Source organism: Neopsephotus bourkii, unplaced genomic scaffold (genome assembly GCF_033783945.1).
Source record: "Neopsephotus bourkii isolate Nb327-2 ecotype Australia unplaced genomic scaffold, CSIRO-AGI_Nbou_v1 NB_787, whole genome shotgun sequence".
In the NCBI taxonomy this organism is placed as follows: domain Eukaryota; kingdom Metazoa; phylum Chordata; class Aves; order Psittaciformes; family Psittacidae; genus Neopsephotus; species Neopsephotus bourkii.
Window position 1 is genome coordinate 2,311,693 of NW_026901283.1, and position 27,295 is coordinate 2,338,987.

Genomic DNA, 27,295 nt, shown 5'->3' on the forward strand with positions numbered 1-27,295 from the left:
TAGGTTCTAATTTGGTTTTTGGTTTGAAAAAGCTGGTGGAAGAAATATGCAACTGAACAATGAATAACATGCTATTTGTTGTTTTACTTGGAGAGCACTTAGGAACCTCTTTTGAAAGCACCCTGTGCCAAATCTGCAGGCTGAAACCATGCTACTGTAAGTACCTTTTCCCTTGACACATTTACCTGTGGTTTTCTTCTGCTGGATGCATATGATCTGCATTGCAATTCCCTTGCAAATCACCAAATGTGCAAAACCAATGCAAAAGTACAACGAAAAGAATGGAAACTCCGTATGCTTAAAAACCCACCCCCCAAATACGTAACTTACCATAAAAACTTCAGCAATAACTCAAGTAGGTCTTCCAAAGAACTTTTTTGTTCCCAGATTACATGATAAATTATTTATAAAGGGCTTTGTTTTGATGGAGTAACTTTTTAAATACACAATAGGAGGAGACAGGTATGGCTTGTTGAATACATATGAGAGCTATGGTAACTCAGCTGCTCCAAGATGATAGTTGTTCCTACACTCCCACTTAACCTGAATTTGAAACTGAGCAATGTATGTTAGGAACGTTTCATAATCATAACCTACGTCAAGCCTAATCTTAATATTTCCATGATGTTTTTAATTTATCCTCCTTTATGTTTCCCTAAGCCCTCAGCTTAATGTATCTTTGAGGTAGGCCACACTTATGGAGCAGGCATAGACAGATGATCTCCAGAGACTTCTTCAAATCTATATTACTCTGTAACTGGAAGCATTTGGCACCTGTAAATTCAACACTTTGTTACTTTGGGTATCTTAGCAAGCATGTCATCCAGCCTCTGTGGGAGTTTCACAAGTTGTGTTTTCAAATAGTACCCAGCAGGACAACAGCTATGGCACGTTCTTCACATGAGAACTGATGCTAACTTTTCTCTAGGATCTCTGAGTGGCTTTTCATTTTAGCCATATTTTTCAAAAGAAACAGTTCCTGGAGAAGGAAAGAGAGATTTTTTTTCCCCTACAAATATTCTGGCACAGCCTCTCCTGATTGTTGCAGATTATTTTGCAAGTATCTCTTTGATATATGTGATACAGTGCCTTAAGAAGCTCCTTATGTCATTTCCGTTGCCAGAGTGTCGTCACTTTCAGAATTTCACTTTAAGGCTTTATCTCCAGACTTAAACCTGCTGTAACTGGAATGCTGTTATTCCTCCTCAGCTGTGTGGAAACCACCTATCAGTGGAGTTGTACATTTTAAGAAGCAGATGATTGTTACAGTTTGAGTCTGTATTCTGCAAGACGCAGATCAACGTAAGACTGAAGTTTCTGACTGCTTCCTCAGGTTAAGCCCTGACCCAACAGAATAGCCCTGAACCAATAGAAAGAAGGGAACAGGTAAAGCAACTGAAACCAAACAATCTTGTTCATGATTTGAGGCTTGTATCTGTAAAAACTGTTTGCAGATTTGTACCACAACCCTCAGCTGTGCAGTCTGTCACATGCAACACCAAGATGAGGGAACCTGGGTGAGGATTCATTTGGTATGTGATTTTTTCAGCCTCTCCCACAGTATTCTGAGGTATATATTTAAAGAGCAGCATAACAGATAAAAAGACAGAATGTTATGTTGAAAGAATAAGTTCTATATTAAAGTTTACACCCGACGCATCTCAGTAATCTGGATACAACTTGCAATAAATAGCTCCATTTTGCAAAATAGCATTCTTTGCTGGCAAAGGCTCTTCTGTAAACTGTACTAATACTGATATAGGCACTGCTTCTTACATCTTTTAGGTTCTGTGCATGTGGAAGTCTTTCACACAAATTCCTATATAGCTTCTCCTTTCCTTTTCAAAAGACTAATCTCTCTCTATGCAGAAAGGCTACTGTGGGACTTAAATACAAGTTAAAAGGGTGAGGATCTACATTCAGAGGCGAAAGGAGTTTTAAAAATGTACTTTTCATGAAAATCCCTCTTCACAAAGAACACCTTTCACTGAAAGGCACAGAGGGTTTGCTTGGATGTTTGGCTTGAACATCCTTGATTCCAAGGGCACAGCATTTTGCAGGATTTACCTTCACATTATGCAAATTACTTTATCAAGACGATCCACCCCCTCCAAGTTGTTTTGTGCCTTCAGGAAGGTATGATCTCATTCAACTGTAGACACCAATCTATTTCCCAGATGGCACACAACCTGGCATTCAAGAACAAAAGGCAGCTTGAATACAGAAGTCCCTGAGGAAATCTGCAAACACCCACTGAAAATACATGACAGTATCTCCCTGTTCAACTGATTACTTCATCATTTCATTCACTCCACTGTGCAGGATGCATCCAAGTGCTTTGCAGCTTGCTGGTCTGATGCATCCATTAACTCGGTCGATACAGCTCACAACAATACTTATACTCCCACTGCGTTGTTGTGAAGGATATAAAACAGAGGCACTGATGGCAACTATTTCAGGTAAGCATCAACAGCTCTAGTTCGAAGTTCAGTCTGTGAATACGAGCATGGGGCTGCACAGCGAGATCAGAAGGCTCATTCAAAGAGAGAGATGTAATCTGCCTCTTGGTCCTCTTGGCCACATGGGTAAAGCAACAGCTCCTTTCCCAAGGAAGTGATGGGTTCATCCTGTTGATAAAGGATATGATTAAGCACCACCTTTCAAACAGACCATACTTACCACAGCATCACAGAGTGAGCAACAGTCTCCCTGCCTCTGTAACAGTGTGGTCTTGTTCATCTGTGTGACACAGCTTAGTGTCCCAGGAAACTTGCAGAGGGACCCACATAAAACAAAGTCTTCATAAAGCAATGTTTGTGCTTGGTGGAGTAACCCAGTGACATGACTCTGGCAGTTCTTGGAAAGAGCTGTGTTTGTCTTGTAAGCAGCCACATCTTCTATGGTGTGAAATGCTGCCCTGCCTTGGAAGTGCTAGAGCAAGGACTGTGCAGCATGCAGGTAAGCAGAACAGGGTGGTTGTGGACTGTGCTCCTCACTGCGTTTGTGGGAGGGACACGGGTGGATACTGGAGTAAGCACATGCCTCTGCTCAGGCAAGCCCTGCTCTAACAAGGAAATTCCCTGATAGTACAGTCTCTGCTTCCCATCTCATTCTCCACCCTGGCAGCAGGGGCATGATGGGAACTTGCCTTGTGGTCACTTCGCAGGTGATAAGCAGAATCCACTAGGGCAGTTCACAAAGTGGTTTCATCCTCCCCATATCTGCTATAGTGCAGGGGGTCTGTAGGGTTCTTTGCAGGCTGTGGGCATGGCTCTATCTTTAAAGCCTGACGGTGTATCTATTAAATCCCCTGGCTCTGGTACCAATAGTTGCATTGCTCCTGCTTTCAAGGATTTCAGTCTGAAGTGTGAAACCCATGCAAGAAGCAAGTTCAGGTAGCCCAGGTAGAGCTCCATGTAGCAAATGAGTGCAGATGTTTTCCCCATGTCCCGTTTTGTTTAGCCATGTCTGTATTATGCTAGGCACTTAGTTAAAAGAAACATGGATTTTAAATGAATCTTTAGGCAAAATGATTGTCCTGTGCCTGGGAAGATCTTACAATAAATGAATGAATAATCCATCTGACCCTCCTTGGAGCCCATGTAACTGCAGTCAGTGCTAGTGAATATTGCTGTTACTGTTGAAAAAATTGCCAACCTTCTTCCTTCCCTTCTATATTTTTATCTTTGCTCAGTATTACACCTTGCCTGCTTTGACATTATAAAGATACCTTGGCCTCTTTCATGCCAAAGCTGGAGGCAAGCAGGATTTTCTGCTTACCCAACTTGCCAGGACCCCACAACCATGGAGAGAATAAGAAAAAAGGAGTCTGCAGAAGTATGCTGTTACCTCTCACTTTACCAGCATTTCTACTGAACAGCATGCAACTGGAGCCCTGCGTGCAAGGTGCTTTGCATACTTGAGGGGAAGTGAGTCAGGTCAGAAATGTCTGAGATGCTTTGAGTCACCTGAGGTGTACCCATCAGGCTGGAATACCCTTCTGGAGCAGCTGGATATCCAACAGCAGCTGAAATGGGTCTGGTTGCCTACTTTAAACCAACTGAATCTATTCTTTCTTATTTTCAAGGGCCCTGAGGCAATTAAGCAGTTAATGAACGCATTGCTAGATACTCACCTTGTGGTAGTCTACAAGGTCAGCCAGTGTCGAATGTTGTAGCTGGTCTACTCCAAGGAAGCTGTAGGAATCACTGGAGGCATCAATGAGGAAGTGTTTACATCCTTCTACAGATCGATAGGAGAGCACGTAGCCTTTGATTTTCTCACTGACCCGGACCAGAAAACTCCCTGGTACTGTTTTATTCAGAAGCTCTTCTGCTTTCTTAGAGGTTAGGATACCTGTCCAAAACCAAACCAGAAAACTGAAGGGAGAAAAACACGTGTGCAGGACTGGATGGAACAGTTCTCACAAGAAATCTGCTTTACTGTTCCAAACCTGGCCCATGGCACTTCCATCCCTTGCACTGTTTCCTTGCCCAGTAGCCCAGGAAGAACAGTACTGTCATTGCTAGCAGCAAAGCATGGCCACATGCTAACTTAGCATTATGGTAACTTCTCCAGACTTGGATGATTATGAATGTGCATGGCTCAAAAGGACAGTTTCTGCAGTATGAGAAAGAACAGCATTGCAGTGTATGTTGATTCCAGTACAGCAGGGCTGGGCAGACAGTGACCATAGGTCCTGTCAGAAAGCTGTGTAAGCATTCAAAGCCCAGTTACCAGAGGATAACTGTTTCATTGCTGCAGTCTCAGATCAAAGGTATTTCCAAAGAAGCGGAAGTAGATGGGATCATGACGACTCATTAGAAGTAGGACTGAAAAGGTGATGGATGATGAGCACCTATGGAGGGCGAATGACCTGGGACTGAGGATGAGGTGTGCCCAAATCTCTCTCACCCTGGTCCAAACAGTTACCAGAGTGATCATGCATCCAGTACAGGGAGGAAGGAGAGGCATAAAGATATAGGGCATTTTGAAGATCTGGCCTCTGTTCTAACACTTCAGCTTGACCTTTCTCATTATCCTAAGGAAATTTAAACTGCATTCATAGGTATTTAAAATGGAAAACATAGCCACCTTCAAAAAACTCCTGGGCCCAGTCTATGCAGCTGCCATGTTAGTGGGAACAGCTCCTGAAAGAGTTGGGTTGGGGCAGAAATGCTTGGGACTCACCGTGGAACCAAGGAGCTATTGTGTCTGTGGTTTTCTGATAGCCAGCTCGGAGAGGGAATTGCTCCTCTCTGAACCACCTGATGATGCTTTCTTCAGTGGAATTGGAGATTGTCCTCTGGATTCCCTCTTTCCTGTTTGAAAAGACTGGAGTTAGTGCATCAAATACAAACGATGGCTTTTGGGTCCCTGGCAGGACTTCCCTTTTGTTCAGACTGTTAAGAACAGCCCTGAACTTACACTAGTGCAACTGTCAGCAGTATTATATGGTTTTCAGTGGACATTCAGCATAGAACATGTACGCACTTTAGGCTTAGGTTACTCTACTAAATAAACCTGTTACATTTTAGTAGTGAACAAATATGCCTCATCACATCCTAGGCTGGCATATAGCCTAGGCTCTGCATTTTTCCCTGTGGGCTGTCTTCTCCATGTGAGAAAGAGAGCTAACCATTCCCATCTCAACCATCCCATGCTAGAGCAGAAGAATCTAACTCCTTCTCCCCTCCACAGTGCACAGGGGTTTCCTTACCGAATCATTCTCCCGTTTGACATCACAGGAGGTAGAAGTTTAGGCTTAGGAGGGAGAGGTGGGTATTGGAGTGGTCGCCGATCTCTTGCTGTGGCACCCTTGGAAATATCTGCCTGCTTCCCTTTGTGGATGCCCTGCAGTGAGAGTCTCCTGTAGTCGTCCCTGGCTTGCCGTGCAAGAGAGCGTCTCTTCTCATCTGCTGCCTTGGATTTCTGCACTGGAACAGAAAAGGAGTCCTACAGGGGCGAACAAGCAGGCAAGTTTTAAGCTTGCTGCCCTCTGGTCATCTGCCTGTTTGATGAAGTGGAAGAATAACCTGTTTCACAAGGTTGCACTCAATTGTGAGGCCATTTGCCATGTGTCTCCCCTCACTTTTAGGTATCTGCTACTTAACAGGGTTCAGTTCTTATTCCTTCAAGAGATTAAACATCTGGGTTCTTTTGAGCACCAGGTAGGTCCATTTGAACTTACAGACTACTTGGTTCTGTTTTAGATGCTGATTCCTGGCTCAGGCACACATTTCTGTCATACTTTTCATGAGAGCCAGTGGGGAGGTGTTATGGAATAAAAGCAGCTGGAATTACTTAAAGCAGTCCTTTGAAGGTTTTGAAAGTCCTGGTCACATTTTGAGGGTGGAGGGGGTCTTGTTTAAACTCGTATAGAAAGAAGAGAAGTTGACTGGCAGTAAAACTGCCTTGATTGCCTAAGTCCAGCTCATCCTGCAGTCTCAGGAGCAACAAGGTCTCCGGTTGGTCTGAACTAGGCTACCCTCCAGCCTGAAGTGTAAACTATTGGTAGTACAGCACTGCCATCTGCTGAGCAGCAGGCGAGGAACGGGGGAAAAAAAATGCCTCCGGTTCTCCTTCAGGAAGTATTTGGCAGCAGCGATGACACTACTGCAAGTTTCATACTGGACAGTATGTGTTTGCCATTTTCCTTTGTATCTTTTTGCATTCACTACATGACACAGGGCAGCAGGGGCCTGTTTAGGTGGGATCATCCTTGGATGTCAAGCACGGAAAATCCTTTTTAGTTAGTCCCTGTCACCCCTTAACCTGTCCTTGAAAGCAATGGTTACTGCGAAGACCTACAAAAAGCTAGCTTCTAGTTTAATTATCCTGGTTATGCTCATGTTATTTCTATTTGTTGCTTGTTTTAATATAGTATCTGTAGGAAAATTTTCCATTCCCTGCCCATCTCTAGTCCCAGTGTTGTGTGGACTCAGTGTTGTGATATATTTCTGATTACGCAGCGCTGTATTTCTCACCAGTACACCCACCAACCAATTATTCAGTTCCAGTGTGTGAGGAGAAAGACTGAGATGATCCCACAGAATCCTAGGATTTCTCAAGCCCCATCTAAGATCTTACAGGATTCATGCCATTCAGGCTCATTCTCATCCAATTTCTGCAGCGTCCTCAGGCTCTCTGAGCTGGGGTGGCTCTGCAGTATTGCCTCCTGGGGGACTGTGGTTTCTTCTCCTGGATTTCTTCTCTGTGCTTCTTTCGTCTATGAAAGAAACAGTGTGTTCAGGTTTGTCCCAAGTTTTAACCTTGCTTTTTAGCTAGCCTTGAAATAATGGAAACTCCATTCTTTATTGTGAATCCCTCTGATTTGAACGACATATAGATGCTATGTCTTCACTGCAGGTGGCAACAGAGGAAGTAAGGGAAAACAGTCTACCAGAAATCATCTCCCTGTACTGCTCCCTAGACTGCCAGCCTAGCCTGCTTTCTATCTTCTCCAAATCATCACACCATATATGAGGAGGATGGAAATGATGAATAGAACTGGTCCAACAACTGGTGAGGACATTCTTGGGTCAGGTGAGTCTGACTAGAACTCTGAGGCTGACTGGGACTCTAGGATAAAGTCTGAGCCCTGCTCAGTGTGTTAAAAGCATCCTACATTGCCACTTACCTGTTGGAAGCCACATTTCCTCATGTGACAGGCTGCCAGCATCTGGTGAACATCTCTGGTTTCCCTCTGGGCAGAGGAAAAGAGTGGTGAGAAATAAATGTGACATTAGGACTCTGCTCTTTTTTGGGCAATAGGTATTTAATACAGAAGCAGCAACATGACATTTATGTTAAAAAATTTCGCCAGCCTTCTCTAACAAGCACAGATTTGTTTCATCATATTAGGCCTAATATGCCACAGGAGGAGAACTCAGGGGTGTCAAGATTGTCATAAGCCTGGATTTGCTAAACAATTCTCCCAGGTACTCCCAGGGAGCAGCCCTTTCCCTCCCTCCCTCTAAAGCAAGCCTTAACTGAACCTGCCATCCCCAGCTTTACCTGAGTGTTCTCATTTGCTGCTGTGTCTGAGGTGCTACAAACCCCTGCTCGTCAAACTGACCCAGCTAGCTGAGTGTCTTGTGATTACTCTTCCCTGCAAACCAGTCTAGCTACCCTGGCAGCAGCCGCTAGCCGAGACCTGCCTTTGAAGACAAACAGTTAGACTTGTCTTTGAGCAAACACCCTCCCCTTCCCCATTGGACCCAGACTGTGTTCCATGGCACAGTGAATAGTGAGTTAACTGTACTACACTTACCAAGGACACACTTTTTTTTTTTTCCCCATCACCCTCTTAGCTAATATTTAATATAAACTTGGCTTTCCAATTTCCCTTCCCTTGACAGGAAACTAGGAACTTCAAATGTGCGTGAAGCAGCTTGCTTTCTTAGATTAGTCCCCCATCCCTTGCAGCAGACAAAGAGAGGTAACAAAAAATCCCTCCCCTGGCCTAGAAAATGCAACAGGGATCTTTGGTCTGGATCCCTGCTTCTAATAACAACGATGTCCCAGAAACCTGGGAAAAATTATTAATAATTTAATGACAGGAACCAAAAGTAAGATATATAACCACCCTCTATTTCCATGTGCAAGACTTTGAAGGTGGTTAGATTTTTGGGGGGTGACGGTGGGACTTTTTTGTTTGAGTTTTGTTTTTGCTTTTTCTTTATTAGCTGTGACTAACAGCTTCCTTTGAAAGGAAAAAAAATCTCCCACATAGTTGCTCAACTTCAGCAAACAGTGCTAAGAAAACCCCATGTGAGTCAGAGGCTCTTGATAAGGGAGACAGCCATTCCAAATACACTTCAGTATTTTGGGAGCAGCAGGAGAGGCGCGTTGCCAAAACCTAACCTTCAGTTATCGTGCTTTTTACACTGAAATATGGAGTGGCTGTATAATAAAAGAATGCACACTCATACGAGTTAGCAGCAAAAGGCTGAATGAAAACACTGCTGAGTGATACTGGGCTTCTCCCTTTGAATTGTCATGGGGTTCTGTTCCTTCTGTTCAGCTTTGGTTGCAGGGATAGTCAATTCAACTCATCTTTTTCTCAGTTCTCTGCAAAGGGCTTTTTGTAGCCAGTTAAAAAGTATGGGTATATTTATTGTTGAAGACAAGTTTTTCTATAGTGAAGCACCACAGCAAAGCAGACGCTGCAGTTACTGCATTTGGAATTGTCCTGTGCTGTCAATATAAGCTATTGTTTAACTATTTTAGAAGACAAAAGAAAAAGAAGAACCTAAAATATGCATGTCAGAGTATGCTGGTAAAATTATCATCTGGTTTTATACAACTAGATGATTTGTTTCAGGGCTGTGGCCTTCCACATACAGATCCTGGAATACCCTCCCTGGTCTTGCCTCAAAGCCATCCAAAACTGCCACAGAGCAGGAGGAAAAGTACTGCAACCCTTGTTTTACCCACGGAGAATGGAAACAAATGAATCCATAGTAACTTATTGCACTTGAACCTCCCTAGTCCTAAGGAAGGATATAACAGCATGGCTTCTTCTCTGACTACAGAAGAAAAGCCTTAACAGTTAGCTGGCTTCTTTTCTTCTTCAAATTACTATTTACAGCAGCCAGGATTTGCTGCACTTCCTAGATCTCAAAGCACATGTTTGTGATGGTTATGGAAAAAAGGGGGTAAACTACCTTTGTGATCTCCTGGCTTTTCCCTGCTGTAGCAGCAGTAATTTTTCTCCCACATTCCTTCTTTTCCTCCACAGTGCTTTTCTTATTCCCATGAAGATCTGTCTCACCTAGGACTCCTGGTTGTAGGTGTAAAGACTGTGTTACAGAAGAGTCAGTCTCTCTGAAATGCAAGAGTGAGAGAGGACTTAAGAACCTGAGGGATTCACTTTCTGTTCTCTGGGCATCTTGTGAGGAAGCTGCACACGGGCAGAGCAGTGCTGCAATGAAGCAACGTGTGCAGGCAGCTATCATAGCTCCAAATCAGGTAGGTGGCATAATTAAGTTAATGGCTTGTGGTGAGTAACTGTTGTCCTGCTGTGCATGGGCACCCGCTGGTTAATCAGCGGGAATCCAAACTCATCATGTGCTGTAATAATAGAGTTAGCATTTCCTGTGGTCTGCTGAGGGCACCATGCAAGAGCCATATCACAGGAAGCTTAATGAGCCAGGTCAAGCCTCAGGCTGGGTCTGGTCTCTGCCAACACTGTGTGTACATACAGCCAGCCTTTGCCTTTGCCTTTTGCCTGCAAGTTGAGTGCAACAGTGGTAGCCACAGCCCCTGCAGAGAAGACTCCAGCCTCTGGGTCCTTAGAAATGCCTTTTCCTCCATGTCTGCTCACCAAGTCTTCTGGCTGAAGGGTGCTTACCTGCCCTCCTTGCTTTGCTCTCTCACCAGCCGCTTTGCCCTTTGTGCCTGGATCTCTTCACAGATGGCAGCATATGATTTATCTGAAGGATGCTCACCCATCACCCAGACCCAGACATCATTGTCAGCACCGAGCTTCCATGTCACCGACTTCCCGTTGGCTGGAAAAAAAGCAGTTCTTTGGCAGACACTGTTTGGTGCCTCCATGCAGGGTGCGTATCCTGCCTGCTGTGCCCTGCTTTCCAAAAGCATCTGCAGTTTGGGAAAGCTGGGCTGGGGAGAGAGCACATGCCTCCCATTTCATTTCATTGTAAAGAAGCCAGGTCAGTGAAGGAGGCAATTCTGAGTCTGGGGGCAAAGACTCACCACCATCCTCCCCAGACTGTGTGAGGGTGACCTACCTGCAAACAGAGAATACTTCTGGGAGAAGAGTGCTATCTTCCCAGGAGCTGGCACACTGTGTAATCCTGGCAAGGGGACTTCAGGTCTAAAGGCATAAAGGGAACCCCCTTGCACATCTGGTGCCCCAGGATGGATGTTCAAGTCCATGGTTATTTAATGGGCAGATTCAGAGGCCCCATTTAGTGGGACACTTAATGAGATGCACCTCCTGGGGCCAAGTAAGTTCTGTCTTTCCAGCTAGAGTTGTTGAGCAATTTGGTGAAGGACAGAATGTCTGGGCCAAGGACTAACACTGTTGTTTGCCTGGTCAAAACTGGCCCATTGCAGTTGTAAACCCAACTTGTTACGGTTTGGAAATATGACTACTATATATCCCTGAAGGAAGAAATTCCTCTAAGGAAATTATCTCCTAATTTCTAGGGAGCAATTGACTTGGCCAGATCTGTGGCAGATGGAGAAGCAGCTAGCAGGCAAAGACTTACCTTTTCTTGGCAGTGGTTTCTTTGCTGAAGCCTTGTCCATAGCAGCTTCTCTTTCTTCCCACCGTCTGATCTGTTCCTGCCGCATCTTGAAGAAGAGGATCTGCTTCTGCTCCTCACTGAGTTCTGCCAGCAGGTCAGGATCAATGTACATCTCCGATAGTATCTGTTTCAGCATGGCTGCAGGTTTCAGTTACACACGTTTGAGTCAATGATCTCCAGGGATCAGCTCCTCTTCCTGGCTCCGACAAGAAAGAGTCTCTCCCCGCCTGAGCCTGGAGCAGGAATGCAGGCGTGCCAGAGTAATTATACTTATGTCTTTTTTTTTTTAGCTCAGACTTCCTGCACAGACCAAAAAGGTAAATACGCAGCTTAAAACCTGCTGTTAAGATTCCTTGAAATAAAAGGTGAGCTCAGCTCCCACGCAGCCCCTGTCCGCTCTGCAGGGAGAGCTGACCAGAGGGACGAGTCCTTGAATGCGGTGGTTGTTGATACTCTGATAAACCCAGCTGATAGTATATCAAAAGAGAGAGAGCGCTGCCTGTTACAGTCATCAGAGGTGCGGCTTGGCTGTGCCCAAGCAAACATTCCTGCTGGGCAAGGAATCAATGAACCCATGACTAGACGGCTCCTCCTCCTTCCAAAGGGGAAGACTTTGATGATCAAAAGCCCAGCCTGCCTTGTTTCACCAAAGAGATATGGGGAGGGCTTTCAGCTCTGCTTTTGAGGTGGGAGTAAGAATTTTGGGGTGCTCCTGTCCATTAAAGACAAGTCAAGGGAGCACAAATAGTGCAGCTGGTTTGAAGAAAGATGACTTGGATAGTCAGCCACTGAGGAACTGAGGCAGCTCCTGGCCTGACACGTGTTGCTGATGCACCTTGACCACACAGTGAGCCTGGCATGGGGCATCCCTGTATGACAGGACAAAGCGGATGGGGAGAAGGAGCACCCCTGATCCTGCCCAGGATGACAGGTCATGTTTGGTGCATGCTAGCAAGGTATTAACACCCACTCAGCTATGCTTCATGGATTTGTATTTACAAGAGGAATTTCACTGAAAAACTCAGAGCTCTCCTGTCAGTTGAGAAGATGTCGAATGAGAAAATAAAAATGTGGACCTTTGAACCAGCTCTTCTCCTTATCTTATCTGGATAAAGTCGGGGAGATCAGAAGGTTGATTGGCAGCACTTTTGTGACAAGGGAGGCCGACAGCCACATATGAAGCGCAATACCAGAGCAGGATGGCTGGCTGGCCAGGGGTGGCAGGGGCTTTCTGGACAAACTCTTGGTAAATATTGCCAGCAGGCTACAAAGAAAGCTAGTAGGATTACTCATGTGTGTCTGCACAAGTCCTAAGAGCCTAAGGAATGAGTACACCAGGACATAGCACAGTAGGTGGGAGGAAGGAGGTTGTTGGGGCAGTTATGTTGAGGTACAAAGAGCACAGACATGGCAGAAGGACCTGTACTGGAGTGAAATGATGATATGTATTAAATCCTGAAGTCAAACCAATTAAACATCTTACAGGAGAAAGGCTAGATCCTTAGGGACTCAAGTTGCTGGAAGTAAAGTATTTGGAGCACATTCACCTTCAGAGTACGACTGCCTGACTTCTGCCAAATAAAACGAAATAACAGAAAGAGGTAGTAGGAGAGCCAGTGAATGCAATACTCAAGCTTTCCAAGGAGTACACATACAGAGCACATGTAATTAATTGAAATGCGCCAGCACAACAGCAACCTTCAGGAAGTCAATCTGGCAGGACAATACCTGCTGTGTTGGTCCATCTTCCCCCTTCTCACTCCCATGCCAGGATCAGGCAGGCTCTCAAGCAGGTATCTCCCCACTTCTGAACATGGCTTGTCCTAAAACTGGTGGAGACAGAGCCCCATTGTAGTGACATCCCTGTGCACTTTCAGCAGGGAGAGCTCGAAAGAGCTTGGAGCAGCTGGAGGAGCTGTAGGTAAGGAGGCAAAGAGCCCCTCAAGAACCTCAAGGCATGGACAGGGCAGACTGTGGTTCCAACACGGTATTAACTGCAGCAGGGGCCAGGAGTCCCTGAGAAGGAGCAGTGAGCAGGAGTTGGGTATGAACTTTCTCATTTCTGTTTTGTTTCTCTGGTTACTTTATATTTTCCCTAATAAAAATGTTAACAATTCCAGAAGTATGGGGCTGCTGTTCCAAATCTGTATTGCTTTTGTTTAAACAAATGGCTTTCTTGATTGAAAAAAAAGAAAGTAAAGGGGTTTTGGTGAAGTAATCTCATCTGGACAATATTTTCTGAATTGTTCCAAATCAGTAGCCAAAGGGGCTTGGGCTGTCCTTAAGCCATGGGAGGTTGCAGCTGTAGAAAGGGAAGAACTTTTGTTGAGATGGTGTTGATGAGCAATCCCTCTTCCCATAGGGTACCTGAGCTGTCTGTTCAAAGTACAACAGCTGGAGGGCTGCTTTTTCAGTGCCTCCTCCTCCTGAGCATTACTTGAAAGAGAAGCGGTTTGCACAGATCAGGGTGTCAGAAAAGTGCCTTTAAGCAGAAATATGTCCATTAAGCTTTTATTTGTGTATGTTTTAAGATCTGTTCAACACAGACAGTAGGAAGGACACAAATTTGGGGGCTTATTTTAGGTAAACTGATGTGTTCGGAAGGTATTTGATGTTGCTGTGGTTGTAGGTGACACAACTATCTCTTTGTTTGAGCCCATGTAGGTTTTTGTTTGGAGAAACCATCAGGGTTGCATCCTTTGTGAATCTTCAGTTATCCTAAGAGTAACTGAAGTGGATGGTAGCTCTGGCCATAGTCTGAGCTTGGTGGTCCAGGAGAGATATCTTCCATGGGCCAACAGAAATTAATTACAATACCTAAAGTCGAGGGCGCTTGTAACAAAAGAGACTTGTAGCATATGTGGAGGTGAAATGCTTTTACTCCCTTCAGGTGCGAAAGCATCATTTGTGGTTTGTGTGGGTTAAATGCGAAGTGGTTTTGTTAAGCGGAGGGCACTCATTAAGTTGCTTGGGAGGGGGAAGGCCAGTCAGGTGGTCAGGCTATGTCTTCTGGCTCTGGATCAGGATTACTTTTTCCCCAGCAACTCTTCAGGACAGTCACAGTTCACTAGTTAGAGGGGTGCTCAGAAAAGAGGGTGGCCAAAAATCATCCTGTAAGGTTGTCCTTTCTACTGCTAAGGAGGGGCCATATGCAGCTCTGGCTGGCAGGGGCGGCTGGAACTGGCTGTGAGCGCAGAGTATGAGCTCAAGTTGTGCACCCTGCCTCTTCATACAACAGTGAGCAGCTTCAATCCACCTCACCATTACATCAGCCTTCCTCTTCACCCCTTGGCTGCATGGGAGATATTGGACATGGCCTAGAGTGGTTTATTTTGCAGAGTTAGAATTTGCAGTGAGCAAAGCTGTGGTAGTGAAGCAGTGTTTCTTTCCCCAGCTGTAGGGAAACTCTGGTAGGACTCTTGTTAAACTTTCTACTGCTTGCATTTTTTCCATGAGAGTGATCAATATGAGCTGGTTGTGTGCAGGAATAGGCAACAAGAGTAGCCAGAAGTAGCAAAAGATTGAGTGGGGGGAGGTGGGAAGCCAAAACAAGCCTTTTGAAGCTCTACCACTTGTATATGAGATACTTGGCTTGAAAGCCATATGGGTAAATGCAATTCAGAAAGCAAGGTCAGGCAGCATTTAAATCACCTGCTGGAGAGCAGCCTCCTCTCTGTGTTCCTGTAAATGATCTACTATTAACAGAGGAAACATAAGTCCATGAATACGCATACAAATGCGATGGCTTTGAGAAGAGCTGGCATGAGTTCCTGCTCACATGTGCAGCAGGGGACACTTTGACCACCAACAGGCTCACAGGACACCCTCATCTGGCATCCTTCTCCTGGTCCTCACCATCAATGCTGCCAGTAGAGGGAAAGGTTCTCCAAGAAAATAACAAACAAACCTACTTACACAGGCATATGATACGATTCACACCAATAAATCAAATAGGAGGGCATAAAATGAAATAGTGGACAAGCTGAATGGTGGTTCTTGAGCTGGTTTTCTGGGAGGTTCTTCAAGCTGCTGCACGCATCTCTGCTGTAAATGTGGCAGTAACTTTAAAAATAACCCAAGAAACTCAGAGATGAGAAGAAAAGAGAACACAAGAAAAGGTGCCTCAGGGTGCAGCCTGATGAGCTAAGAGCATTTCCACTGTCATGAAGTAGCTTTCCCCATAAAAAGCAAATTAGACCAAGTTGTGCAGAAAACAGTGGGAGTACATTGCTTCAAATCAAGAGTTTCCTCCTAGAGCCAGTCTTCTGCTCAGCAAGAAGTGGCTGCAGAGGCACCCTCAGGAGTTATTTTCCCTGGCCGAGAGGATGGGCCACAAGAGTGCAGCTGAATTTCCTTTCCCTTGCCAAACTAAGGCCTGCAGCACTGAGGAGATATTTTGCTCAGGTTTTGCTGTATTTCTTCAATTCCAGCCACTCCAGTGCCACCACCTCCCTGACATTATTTAGGGAAGGGCTTGCTGATTTTTTGCAGAAGTTGTAGCAAAGCAGAACAACCAAACCCACCTTAAATCAGCATGGCCAAAGGTAAGCACTCCCCATACCTTGCTGTCAGCACACAAGTCTTCAGGGGCTAACCTGGTTCATAACATTGGTTCATAACACATTGGTTCATAAGATGCTTTTGTTTGTTAGAAAACATTTGTATGTGAGCAGCTGCATTGGGAAGGTCACTACCAAAATATCCTCTGGGCTTTAGCCTTTGTTGGTTGGTGGTTTATTTGTTTTGTTGTTGGTTGGTTGGGTTTTTTTAAACCCTCATCCTGTTCTAAATAAGGGAGTGATTCATTCCTGTCCTTCTATTTAGTTTTGCTTCAGCCTACCATTTGCTTTTTCAGATGGAAGGAAAACTCCTGGTTTGGTCATAACAGAAAGGAAACGTGACTGTATAAGGGCCCTCTGAAGTTGGAACTGGACCTGCTTGTGTCTTATTTAGCATAGATTCTGTATAAGGCTTGCATATAACACACGAAAGAACAAAGCCAGTGAAGTCTCCCACAACATGAACCACCTTGAAATTGCTTGTAGCTGAACTGACTTGCTTTGAGGGTCCCTGATTTTGCTGGAGGAGGCAGCAGTTATCTTACAGCAAGTACAAATGGATGGGGATGACAGGAAGGAAAAATAGTGTGGTACAGTGGTGGTTGCTGAACACAGTTTGGGGCTGCATGGCTCTGCTTTCAAAGAAAAGGGTTTTTCCCTGCTAGAATTAAATACAGATACTTCTTGATCTAGGCATAATGAGAATCATCTTCCTATATCACAGTTAGTTAGGGAATTACCAAAGATCAGTGTGGTGGAAGAGGGGTGGGGCTTCTATAGGTTAACACACAAGACTGTCTACCCAGACAAACCTGGCCACTCTCAGAAAGGAGTTTTTCTAACCATAAGACCTAATTTACTCTGTTTGCAGGTTTTGAACAATTTTGGGGAAACAAAAACATTGGAGTTTTTATGCAACAAATGTTTATACAACATGTATATTTGTTAATTGCACCGATGGCTTTCCCCGGGAAAAGGCTGTTCTCGCAAGTGGGAAGGAAGCTGTTACGAGTCGTGCCAGGCACACAAAGCTGCCATTTACATTTTCCACACAGTTACTCTTCGAAGCCCGCGGCTGTTCCGCCCTGATGCAGTTTTGCCACTGAGAGCCACAGGGCAAACGGGAAGCCCTGGGCAAGGGAGCAGCTCTGAGCCTCTCAGAGGTCGCACTGGAAGCACAGGGGCTGTGCTGGTGGGACCCGGGTCTGCCCTGGCTCTTCAGGGGGTACTGCCTTGGGAGGGAGGAGAAGTTTACCCTGGAAACTCTGACCCTGTCCCACCCCTCTCTGATTTCAGGAGCGACTTGCTGTTAATGCATTGAAATGCAACACTGCAGGGTAAAACACAAGTCTGTGATGATACAGACTTCTGTGAGGAGAAGGAAGGACATTTAGTTCTTGCCTGTAACTATAAATTGCTTTTAAAGCTACATGTGGTTATTAAATTACGTGCTACTAAGGGGAACAAATCATTTGTGTGAAGACAAGGTATGGAGAAGGCAGTGATCTGTCATTCCTCAGGTGACTCTTGAGGAAAAAAGGGAGTATTGGGAGAGATAAAGTGCGGTGACAGGCAGGTAATGGGGAGGAAGGGGCTGTGTTAGATGATAGGGTGGGACAGAAGCCATTCTGGAGGAAGAGAGAAGAGAGAGATGGAGATCAGTCTTCTCTTGCAAATAACGTACGCACACACCCGTTGATCTCCCGTCTCTGTTACCCCATGTGTGACTCCCCTTGCTGGGCAGAAGAAACCAGCCGGTGCCTGCACGGGGAAAAGGGAGCCCGGTGGCAGGAGGGGTCACCGACAGCCCCGCCGGGTCTTCCTCTCCCCCTGTGGATACGGCTGGGAGCTAGGACCGGGAGCCGCTGCCGTGATGGAGCTGGGGCTGATCCCGTGGTGGGAATCGGCAGCCGCACCGATCCCCCCCCCCCCCCCCCCCCCAATCTGCCTGCAGGAAGGCACGGGCCGGAGCTCCAGGCAGCACCGAACGGGCAGTGGCCGGAGCCCCGCTCCCACACCGGATCCAGCGAGATAGGGAGAAGGAAGGAACCGCTTCGGGTTCCCTCAGTTTTCCCTGGTTTTCCCCGTTTTCCCGGCCCGGGACCCCGAAGCCCAGCGGCGCCCTGCTCCCGGCCCACAGCACGCCCAGGACCGGGTGTCCGCTAGGCCCCGCTAGCCGCACGCACCGCTCCGTTCCTGTGACAATGGCGCCGCCTGGCGCTGTGAGAGGGTAAAGCGTAGTGGCCGCCGCTCCCCTCCGAGCCTCCGCTGGGGTGCCCGCCGCAAACCCCCCCCTGCCTCGGCTGCCGTCCCGTTAAACCTGTCACCGGCTCGCAGTGCCCTTGGCAGAGCCGGCTTTTCTTACCCTGTCCTGGCTTCAGCGTTACCGGCTGGGCTTAAACCACGACATACCCGCTGCCTCTTGGGGAGGAGCGGAGGTGCTGGGGCTCCCGGAGCAGGGACTGCCGGCGGCAGGGATGGGGCACCGGCAACACCTCCGGGTGGCAATGGCGCTGAGCCGGGTGCTGGGGATGCAGCGCTAAGCTCCCCGTCCCATAAGCATCGAGCTGCTTCCCCTTGGGTAGTGAAGACCCAACTCCCAGTTCAGCTGCTCCTGGCCTCCTTCCAGGACAAGGACTGCAAGGGGATGCTACGGGTGCTGCCCACTTCTCTGTGTGAGTGTCAGGGAGGGGCACTGCTCTGAACCACACATCCACATTCCCTCGGCTGTCATCTACATGACCCAAGGATGTTGTCATCTCCTCCTGCTACTTCTACCAGATGTCTAAGATGCTCCTGACCCTGGCACACTGAGAGAGTTCCTGGAGACCTTCATGGCTGGCAGAGATGGAGGCTGAAACCTCTTGACCACTTCCCACAGTAGCCTATGGGTCCTGGTATAAGCATGTGTGGGGATGGTGGGAGAAGAAGCAGAACAAGCAGCTCCCCTCCCTCTTCTGTGAGGACATGAAGAAGATGAGGGTGGGCAGCCTCCCCATATCAGCTGCCCGACAGGACCCACGATGGGAGGTGCAGAAGTTCCTGTGGTTCCTGGGGAAGGGGGTGGTGCAAGGGATGGTGGTGAGGATCCTCCACTACATGTCCTTTGGGCATATGAGGAAAAAACCTGCTGCCAACTATGAGGCCATGTGCGCTGCCCTTATGGACCACAGCCTCTCAAACTTCTCTGGAAAGGTGTGTTTTAACCAGTGGTGGAGGGCTTGAGAGGGGATGTTCCTGAGCTGCACTGCAGCCCTCACCCATAGCTACACATGTTCCAGGGGTGTCAGGATTTGCCCCACACACTTTCTTGCCTTCAGGGATCTCTGGGAACTGGAAGGACCACTTCACTGTGGTACAGAACAGCCCAGCATTACTGGGGGCAATGGTAGGGTCCGATGTCCTCTTTCAGATGGGGAGCTCATCCCTTTTCCTGGTGGGGCTGCTCTTTTACCCACCCCCACCCCCCTGCAGGGAGGGGCAGGCCCAGATGGAGCATCCTTGCACCAATTCTCTTTCCCCACAGCAGTAAATTGGAGTAACTGGAGAGTGAGCCATTGCCAGCAGGGAAACGTGGTGGGGCTGAGTGCCCTGAATCCCTGGATTCAATCCAGCAGTTGGGATTGAATCCCAGCAGCAGCTCCCCCCCCCCCCCCCCCCGATTACGTGGGCACATGCAGTGGATTTTAGCCAGCAGTGGCTCTTGTGTGCGCAGGAGCTTTCGTGCCTGTGGGGTCGTGAGAGGTTTCTTGACAGAGCGGGCGGTGGTGGGGCTCACCCGGGCTCCCGGTGGTTTGCAGAGCAAAGGCGAAGGGAAACGCCTCCCTGCTGCACATTGTGTGCTCAGCAGGATCGCTGCCCTTGCCAGCTGGGCAACTTGCCAGCTGCACTGAGCCCTTGCTCGGGGCTGGCTGGAGAAATACAGTCCCATCCCACAGGGAACACGGCTTTGCTTTGGAGCCCCAGATTCCCTAGTTATGCACCATTTCCAGCCCCAAATTCCCTAGTTATGCACCATTTCCAGCCTGAGTTTCCAAGATCGTAGTTTTTTGGCAAGGCAGTCTCACGGGGTTGTTTTCATTGCCAAAGAGATGAAATCTGGATCTGACTCCTAAACAGCAGCACAACTACGAAGGGCACTCCCCCATAGGAATAAACCCTCCCCATGTATTTCGATGCCGATGGAGATGTCTGTGCTTCCCCAGCTCCCAGCTTTGCCTGTGAGGTTTGCACACGCAGCCGGTTTGTGATGGGCAGGGAAGGCACATCCTGGATGCCTGACTGGCATGTCCCGGCTGTGCTGCTGTGCTCCCCTCAACCTGCTCAAGTGATAACCACCAGTGGAGGTCGTAATGGATGTGTCTGATCATGAGGGCTGCATCTGACTCAAAGTGGATTCAAGGGAGACAGATAACACAATAGCCAAAGGCTAATCTGAACAACGCACCCACCTAACCATAGTGCTGATCAAGGTCTGACTCAAACCAGGTCTGGAGGAAACTAACTTCTGTAGTCAATACACAGATATGGCTACAAATCAATTATCTGACTCCATAACCAGTGGACAGCCCAGGGCCTGTTGAGCTCCCCTGCATGGCAGTGGGCTGTGCGCTAGGATCTCCCCTCGAGTAGGGACTTCTCAAGTCTACTCCTTGAGGAGGAATCCCTTCCTGCAACAGGTTCTTGTAGTGATTAATAGGATGATAAACATGAAATCTTAGCCAAGTGACAAACAGGATTGGTTGTACGTATAGAATCCTTTAGACATAAATGACCAAGTCTGGGACTAGGAATGGATCCCTCTGCAGCCCAAACTCTCCTCTGAGTTGTTCAGAAAGTGAGGGGGTCTTTTCTGAACCTCATGACTCAACAGGAGGGTCCCTCTGACAGTTTTGCCTGACCCTGTCCTCTGTGCAGTAAATACTCAGGTGTACCTTGCCACCAAATCTTGCTAAACCACAGTCACATTTACTACCAAACTTTGTTAAACCTCTGTTTTATATCAATAACCAGATTGCTGCTTCTCTCTTCACAGTGAAGTGCATCACTCGCCTGTGACACTTGCCTCACCGGGAGCTTGGCCCCGGGGACAAATCAGGGACCTCTTTCTCAAGGTTGCCACCAGGCAGGCTGCTCCCCTGCCCTGCTGCCCTCTCTCCTGCCTTACCCACTCCCTCCCGGCTCACGTTTGCCCGTGGAAAACAGGTAAACGTCAGCATTTTACCACCACGGCGGCCTTTAAAACCCTTCTCCCAGTAGCACGATATCAGCTGCACCAGCGCCCCGCAACTCTGCAAACTTTGGACCCGTATTTGCATATCTTGAAGGGGCGGTGAGTGACCAGAGCCTAACCCTGCTCGAGAGCCCGGCCCCAGTGCCAAGAGCTGGACACATCCACGGGCTGATCCCCGGATCGCAACAGGGTGATGTTTAACCCCCCTGGGACCTGGGTTGGGATTTGCCTCTGCGGTGGGAGGGAGTTGTGGTTTCCCCCGCTGCCGTCTGTGTGTTTAGCCGGGGGAGGAGCGGGAACTGAGCCCGGCGCAGCTCATCGCAGGCTCCTGGCACCATCCCCAGCGGGGCTGCGTTCCCATCCCTGCTCTCTCTCTGCACTCCCCGCTCCGCACCGCCGGGGCCGGCTCTCTCCGCGTCCCTTCCCTAACGATGGCCTCCGCCTCCCGCAGCCCCAGGCGCCTCCCCGCTCCTCCATCTTCCACACGGGGAAGGAAGAATAACAAATCCGGCCCCCCCAGGCTGGGAGCGAAGCTTCGCCTCCCCCCCGCCAGAGCGCCCGGAGAAGAGGCAGGTAACGGGGACACTCTGGCCGCTGTCACCGCTTTAGGGTGCCCCAGGCTGGCCTGCGAGGGGAGTGGAATGAGGGGCTCGTATGGGGTCGGTGTCCCCTTGGAGACGGAGGCCAGCCGCAGAGCTGCTCTGCAGGGAGCACTGAGCGGGGACGGCCGGCGATGGGGAGGATTCCCGGCGAGACTCCTGTCAGCCCTGCTCCCCGTTCCCATCTCCTTTAAACACCTCCGGAGCCCCCCAGGAGGGGCTTCCCCCTGCTGCTGTGTAATAGGGGGCTGGGGAAAGCAAGCTGCGGGGAGGGAGCGGAAAGCAGCGAGAAACTGCGGCCAGCAAAGCACCCGCGACCTTTTCCTTCACGGTATGGGCAGCTGCCCACTGCCTGTGCTGACCCGAGCCCCCGGGGCTGGCCGTGCTCCTCCATGCTCTCTGCACTGCCCATTACCCCCCAGACCTCTGCGGGAGGCAGGTGCCACCCCCAAGGGTGTTTCCCTTCCCATGGCTGGGATGGCGGGGCTCAGCAGGGACTGTGGGGATTGTTCCTGTCCCGTGATGCCCTCCGCTGCCGGCCAGCCCCCCCGTTGCATCCCTGTCCCCAGCAGGATGGCCGACTCAGACACCTACCTTCGGCAGCCCTGGCGCATGGTGCATGGCGTCCCCATGGTCAATGCCTTCACTTACAACTGGGATAAAGTTGACATGTTCCAGAGCCACCCTGAGGACATCGTGGTGGCCAGCTTCCCCAAATCTGGTGAGCATCCCTGTGCACTGGGGAGGAGCTGGGCTGGGAGAGGAAGCACCGGCCTGCAGCCCCCTGAGCTGGGACATGGGGGGGATGCTAGTGAGATGGGGCCCCTCTGGTGCTCAAGATGGGGCTCCAGTGGGAGTGGTGCCAACTGGGTGCCTGACCTTTCCTCACCAGGCACCACCTGGGTCAGTGAGATTGTGGACATGATCCTGAAAGGCTGTGACCCCGAAAAGTGCAAGCAGGATGCCATCAACAACCGGGTGCCCATGCTGGAGTTTGCCACCCCTGGGAGGATGGTGCCAGGTAGTGGGGTGGCCAGGGGTGGCAGGGGATGCCGGATGTGGGCCAGGCTTGGTTGAAGGGGGGGGAACCCCACTGGTGGTGGGAGTGCTCCTGGGGCAAACCTCCTTTGCAGGCACGGAGCAGCTGGAGGCCATGGCACCCCCTCGTACCATCAAGACCCATATCCCAGCTCATATCTTGCCCAAATCCTTCTGGGAAAACCAGTGCAAGGTAACAGTCTGGAGGGGACACACCTACAGGAACAAGCAGAGATAAGGGGGGATCTGCACTGCCAGGACCTTGCAAGGCCCCTCGTGTCACTGAGCTCTCTGCAGATGATCTACGTGGCACGCAATGCCAAGGATGTGGCCGTTTCCTTCTACCACTTTGACCTGATGAACAAGTTGCACCCGCACCCTGGGACATGGGCCCAGTACCTGGAGGAGTTTATGGCCGGCAGAGGTGGGACAAGGCACTCACGGGTCCATGTGGGGACCCTGCAGTGCAGTGTCACCCACTGAGACCCCCTGGCTGCTCTCTCCACACAGTGGCATACGGCTCCTGGTACAACCACGTCAAGGGCTACTGGGAGCGGAGGAAGGATCACCCCATCCTTTACCTCTTCTATGAGGACTTGAAGGAGGTGAGGGGCTGTGGCCGATGGTGTGAGGAGTCTGTGGGGTGGCAGGAGGGGTGAGCACTGACCTGTTTCCCACAGGATCTCCGCCGGGAGGTTGCCAAGGTGGCCCAGTTCCTGGGACAGGAGCTGCCAGAGGCGGCCCTGGACACCATCACCCGACACACCTCCTTCGAGACCATGCGGGACAACCCCACCACCAACTACAGCATGGTGCCCTCTCAGGTCATGGACCACAGCGCCTCCCCCTTCATGCGCAAAGGTGAGTGGCCGGGGGGGGCTCCCAGCACGTTGTTCCCCATGGACTCCACTGATCCCCGTCTCACCTGCCCCCAGGCATCACTGGCGACTGGAAGAACCACTTCACTGTGGCCCAGAACGAGCACTTCGACCAGGACTACGCACAGAAAATGTCGGACACTGACCTGCGCTTCCGCACCCAGATCTGAGACTCCCTGGTTTATACAGTCCCCATCCAACCCGCCATTCCTGGTCCCGGCACTGCCCATGGACCTCCCTCCTCCTTGTGCCACAGGGAATTTTGCAGAAATAAAGTTTTATCTCTGCATCTTCCTCCCACATTTGCACCCATGTGACAGCCGCTGTGTTGCTACAGAGCACTGTGGAGCCTCATCCCACCTTGCATCACCCCAGCCCCGTGTGGACAGCCCAGGACATGCTTAGAATAAGCCTGTGTGGTTCTTGAGGAATAAAAAAGCCAGCATGTGCTACGGAGCTGTTCCCAGCACATGATGAATGGAAGCTGTTAGCAGCCCCTACATGAGCATCTCCCCCATGGCCAGATCCCACATAGGGTCCTGCACCCACCACCTCCTACCTCAGATTCTCCTGCTGCTGTCACTCTTTGGGGGGGGGATGACACAAGAGGGCACAGTGATGGCCGTGCCCCCGACTCAGTGCTGGGGCCATGTGGAAGAAATGAGGTGAGTGGGATGGGGACAAAACCATCCCCAGGGTGGCTGGGAGATGGACACAGTGGGGGGAGCTGGCACCAAGGAGGATTTGCCAGTTGCTTTTGTGCTGTTCTGCTCCCATGGACCTGGAAGCTGCTACCCTCCTTTGAGATATTTATATGCATCAATGAGATCCCCTCTCAGTCTTCTCCTTAGGCTAAACAGGCCCAGCTCCTGCAGTCTCTCGTCAGAAGAGAGATGATGGCCAGAAGAACCACAGCTAAGTGGCACACTGCAGCACTGCAGGACATGATGGAGCGAGGGGGCTGGAACAGCGCTGCTAAAACCTAGGGCTTTAAAACAGCTGAGTTTATGGTGCAGTCATTTAAGAAAAGGTTGTTGGGTCCCAGTTCCTCAGATGCTGTCCCCTCCTGCCCATGCTCGTCACCTGTTTGGTACATGTGCAAGACAAATTTACTGCAAAGCAGAGGAAATACTCATTGCTCATAGGCACGGGGATGTGATTTCTGTCTCAGGAGTGGGTGCCATAGGCCAAGAGGTTAAAAAAACATGACTGGGAGCCTGGGTGGGCAGGCAAGGTGAGAGGGATGCAACCCAGTGCTGCAACAGGGGCTGTCAGATGTGAAACAGCTCCACCGTACTCCAGAGAGGAGACTGACCATCAGGTGGGACCTGTCTGGGAATACAGGCAGCAGAACTGAGTAAAATATCACCATTCAGCAAAATCCTTGCAGTTTGGCCATTAGGTACCATAAACCCAGCAAAAGTAGGGGGTAAGGGGTGTTGCAGCAGAGGTAGTTGTGTAGAGAAACAAAAAGATACAAGACTGTGATTCCCCCTTGAAAGAGATGTTACGTTAAGTCATAATAAAATGCAATAATTGCAGGGGGTTCTGGCTCTCTCTCAGATGCTGGGAGCTTCTCCATGTTTTAGGATGTGGTTTGTGTATCACTTGCAGGGATTTGTTACAGAACAACACAGCAGGCTCTGAAGCCTCTCACCTTGCAGCCGAAGTACAAATAAACCTGAACCAGAGATGCCAGTAGGGGAATGGGCAAAAGTAACCCAGGTAACTACAGACAGAAGCAGCGATACCTGAACTGGTGAACAGTGGCTTCAGCCACTTCTGTCACACAGAAGAGATGCCATGCAGGAAAGCAGCTCCTGAGCCGATGTCTGGTCACTGTGTAGTTTTGTCCTCTATAAATGTGCCTTTGAAGCCCTGACTCTTGTGACATCCAGCACATCCCATTCCATGCTGTTCCTCCCCTAGGGATTTGCTTTTCCTTCCCAACTTGTTTTATTTTGAGGGTTTTTCTTGAGGCCCCTTACTTCATGCCCTGAGATACTCATCCACATTGATCCGCCCCATCCTTTGGGACTCCATAGCCTGCCCTTATAATACAGCCCCCCACTGTATATTTTTAGGCTGAAGGCATCTTAGTCTATTCAGGCACTGATTTCCTCTGCTGGTTTATCCCTTAGCTTCTCAACATCATGACATCTTGCCGCAGGAATTTCCTTTCATTCTTACTCCTGCTGTTGTGACTCTCCACCATCACTGTGTTTTGGCCCCGCTGCTCTTGAAACTAAGTTACTATCAGTAACTTGTTCCTCTCTAATTTGTTTCAGGCATGTTCTTCCTTCCCCAGATCTCTCACACATCTGTTTGTTGCTGCTTGGATATCCAGGCACGCCTTCCAGTTGCCCCTGCTTTGCTCCTTGGATGTTTCCATCTGTGTGGAAACACAGATTTGGGTTTTGTTTCCCCAAAGTCTCTCTCATCTGTAGATGACTCTCTAATGACACCTTTTTCTTCCTCATAGTCGAGACAGCAGCTCCTGTGAAATGTACAAGGGCATCAAACATGCTTCAGGATGTGCTTTCATTCACTGCTCTCCATGAGAAGCAGGGGGTTTTGTATCTGTACCTTTTGTCCCTGGGCTCAAACCACAATCCTGACTGTCCTCACTGCTGTAGATAGGGTGCTTGTGAGAGCTGAAGGGCTGCAACACAACCAGGTAGGGAGGCTAAAATGCTGTGCCCCACGAGTTTTGGGAGGACCTAAACTGCTAAGACCACAGGGAAGAAACAAGTATTTGGTCATGAGGCCAGAGGAGGGACAATGGAAGTAATTTTGCTGTTCAAAGCACCACGTGGCACATCAGGGAATGTGTAGTTCCACACAAGCTCCCTCTTAAGCACCCTTGTCAAAACAGGACTTTGAATCCCTTGATATGAAGGCAGTGCATGTTGCCCGTGCCAAGGTGTACATGTGGGGAGTGAAAGCCATGGTGAGGATGGAGGACCCTTCCTCCTCATGGCCATGCGCAGATGCCAGGGAGTGGAGCCACAGACCACAGAAGGGCTTTCCTGCTGGCTTAGAGGCAGGAGTGTGGGGTCCTTGATGCTCACAGTAAGAGTGGTCAAGGGTGCTCCCACATTGCATGTGGAGGTCCAGACATCCAAGTTGATTACATCCAAATCAGGATGTTTCTCTCTCTCACTCCTCCAGCATTGAAACACCTCAGGCAAAGGACATGGCAGCCCCCACTGAAATCCCACCCATGCTCCCAGTGCAAACAGAGGAGGAAACACAAACCTACCCTGGTGAACTGCCCCAGGGGTGAAATGGCACCCCTCAAGTGGCGAGGTGAAGCCCAAGTCCAAACCTCCAGACCTGGTTTCCCGGGAGCAGACAGGGTGCCTCTGTTTGCCTCCCAGGCAGGCGTGCAGAACCACTCCTCCACACTCCAATCAGCAGCAGATGAGGAGCTCCTTTCTGCCTCCCACACCGAGCCTGACGGATCAGCTCCAAACATGCAATATCAGAGGAAAAGCAGTGTCCCCTGCGACGCTGCAACAGCAATGAAGAGAGTTCATGAAACCTTAAACTGAATCACTAAACCCAAGTGAAGTGTAATAAAGCTAGCATGAGGTATTCCTGTCCTACAGCTGCGAGGTAGTGACAGAAAGATCCCATTTAGCTAAGAATCATGGTTACGGTAAGGCTATTTCAGCTCACTGACTTCTGCTGGAGTTTCCTTTTACCCCTG

The 27,295-nt window shown here is 49.2% G+C and overlaps 3 protein-coding genes across 7 annotated transcripts; 2 read left to right on the forward strand and 1 right to left on the reverse strand.

Moving 5' to 3' along the window:
• Positions 1-1,613: 1,613 nt before the first annotated feature.
• SH2D4A (SH2 domain containing 4A) lies at positions 1,614-11,991 on the reverse strand. 2 transcript variants are annotated; one of them, XM_061355257.1, is made up of 9 exons: positions 11,238-11,991; positions 10,355-10,514; positions 9,669-9,828; positions 7,640-7,705; positions 7,090-7,228; positions 5,720-5,936; positions 5,191-5,321; positions 4,136-4,356; positions 1,614-2,627 (listed from the first exon to the last, which is right to left on the reverse strand). In XM_061355257.1, exons 1-9 carry the CDS (start codon positions 11,410-11,412, stop codon positions 2,535-2,537), a joined length of 1,362 nt encoding a protein of 453 aa, XP_061211241.1. In that variant the 5' UTR covers positions 11,413-11,991; the 3' UTR covers positions 1,614-2,534. The 2 variants fall into 2 exon arrangements, with proteins under 2 accessions (XP_061211241.1, XP_061211242.1); XM_061355258.1 differs by having other exon boundaries at positions 7,090-7,221; positions 7,636-7,705.
• Positions 11,992-15,810: 3,819 nt separating this feature from the next.
• LOC133213147 (sulfotransferase 1 family member D1-like) lies at positions 15,811-19,060 on the forward strand. Its single transcript, XM_061355166.1, is given in 5 exon segments — positions 15,811-15,820; positions 18,295-18,491; positions 18,584-18,626; positions 18,629-18,680; positions 18,715-19,060. Coding segments are annotated over 5 exon segments (648 nt in total).
• A 1,836-nt stretch (positions 19,061-20,896) lies between these two features.
• LOC133213185 (sulfotransferase 1B1-like) lies at positions 20,897-23,883 on the forward strand. 4 transcript variants are annotated; one of them, XM_061355246.1, is made up of 8 exons: positions 20,897-21,040; positions 22,237-22,388; positions 22,560-22,688; positions 22,801-22,898; positions 23,003-23,129; positions 23,216-23,310; positions 23,386-23,566; positions 23,641-23,883. In XM_061355246.1, exons 2-8 carry the CDS (start codon positions 22,241-22,243, stop codon positions 23,751-23,753), a joined length of 891 nt encoding a protein of 296 aa, XP_061211230.1. In that variant the 5' UTR covers positions 20,897-21,040; positions 22,237-22,240; the 3' UTR covers positions 23,754-23,883. The 4 variants fall into 4 exon arrangements, with proteins under 4 accessions (XP_061211230.1, XP_061211229.1, XP_061211226.1 ...); XM_061355245.1 differs by having other exon boundaries at positions 20,898-21,040; positions 22,240-22,388; XM_061355242.1 differs by lacking the exon at positions 20,897-21,040 and adding an exon at positions 21,453-21,641 and having other exon boundaries at positions 22,240-22,388.
• Positions 23,884-27,295: the final 3,412 nt, after the last annotated feature.

Bases quoted from the DNA above. Each gene is read 5' to 3' on its own strand.
- LOC133213185 (XM_061355241.1), top strand. From the start codon at position 22,001: ATGGGCAGCTGCCCACTGCCTGTGCTGACCCGAGCCCCCGGGGCTGGC. The intron at 23,311-23,385 runs GTGAGGGGCTGT...TGTTTCCCACAG, and splicing joins TCTATGAGGACTTGAAGGAG to GATCTCCGCCGGGAGGTTGC. The intron at 23,567-23,640 runs GTGAGTGGCCGG...ACCTGCCCCCAG, and splicing joins CTCCCCCTTCATGCGCAAAG to GCATCACTGGCGACTGGAAG.
- SH2D4A (XM_061355257.1), bottom strand. From the start codon at position 11,412: ATGCTGAAACAGATACTATCGGAGATGTACATTGATCCTGACCTGCTG. The intron at 7,706-9,668 runs GTAGTTTACCCC...TCCTCTGCCCAG, and splicing joins AAAGCCAGGAGATCACAAAG to AGGGAAACCAGAGATGTTCA. The intron at 4,357-5,190 runs GTGAGTCCCAAG...GGTTTTGGACAG, and splicing joins AATAGCTCCTTGGTTCCACG to GTATCCTAACCTCTAAGAAA.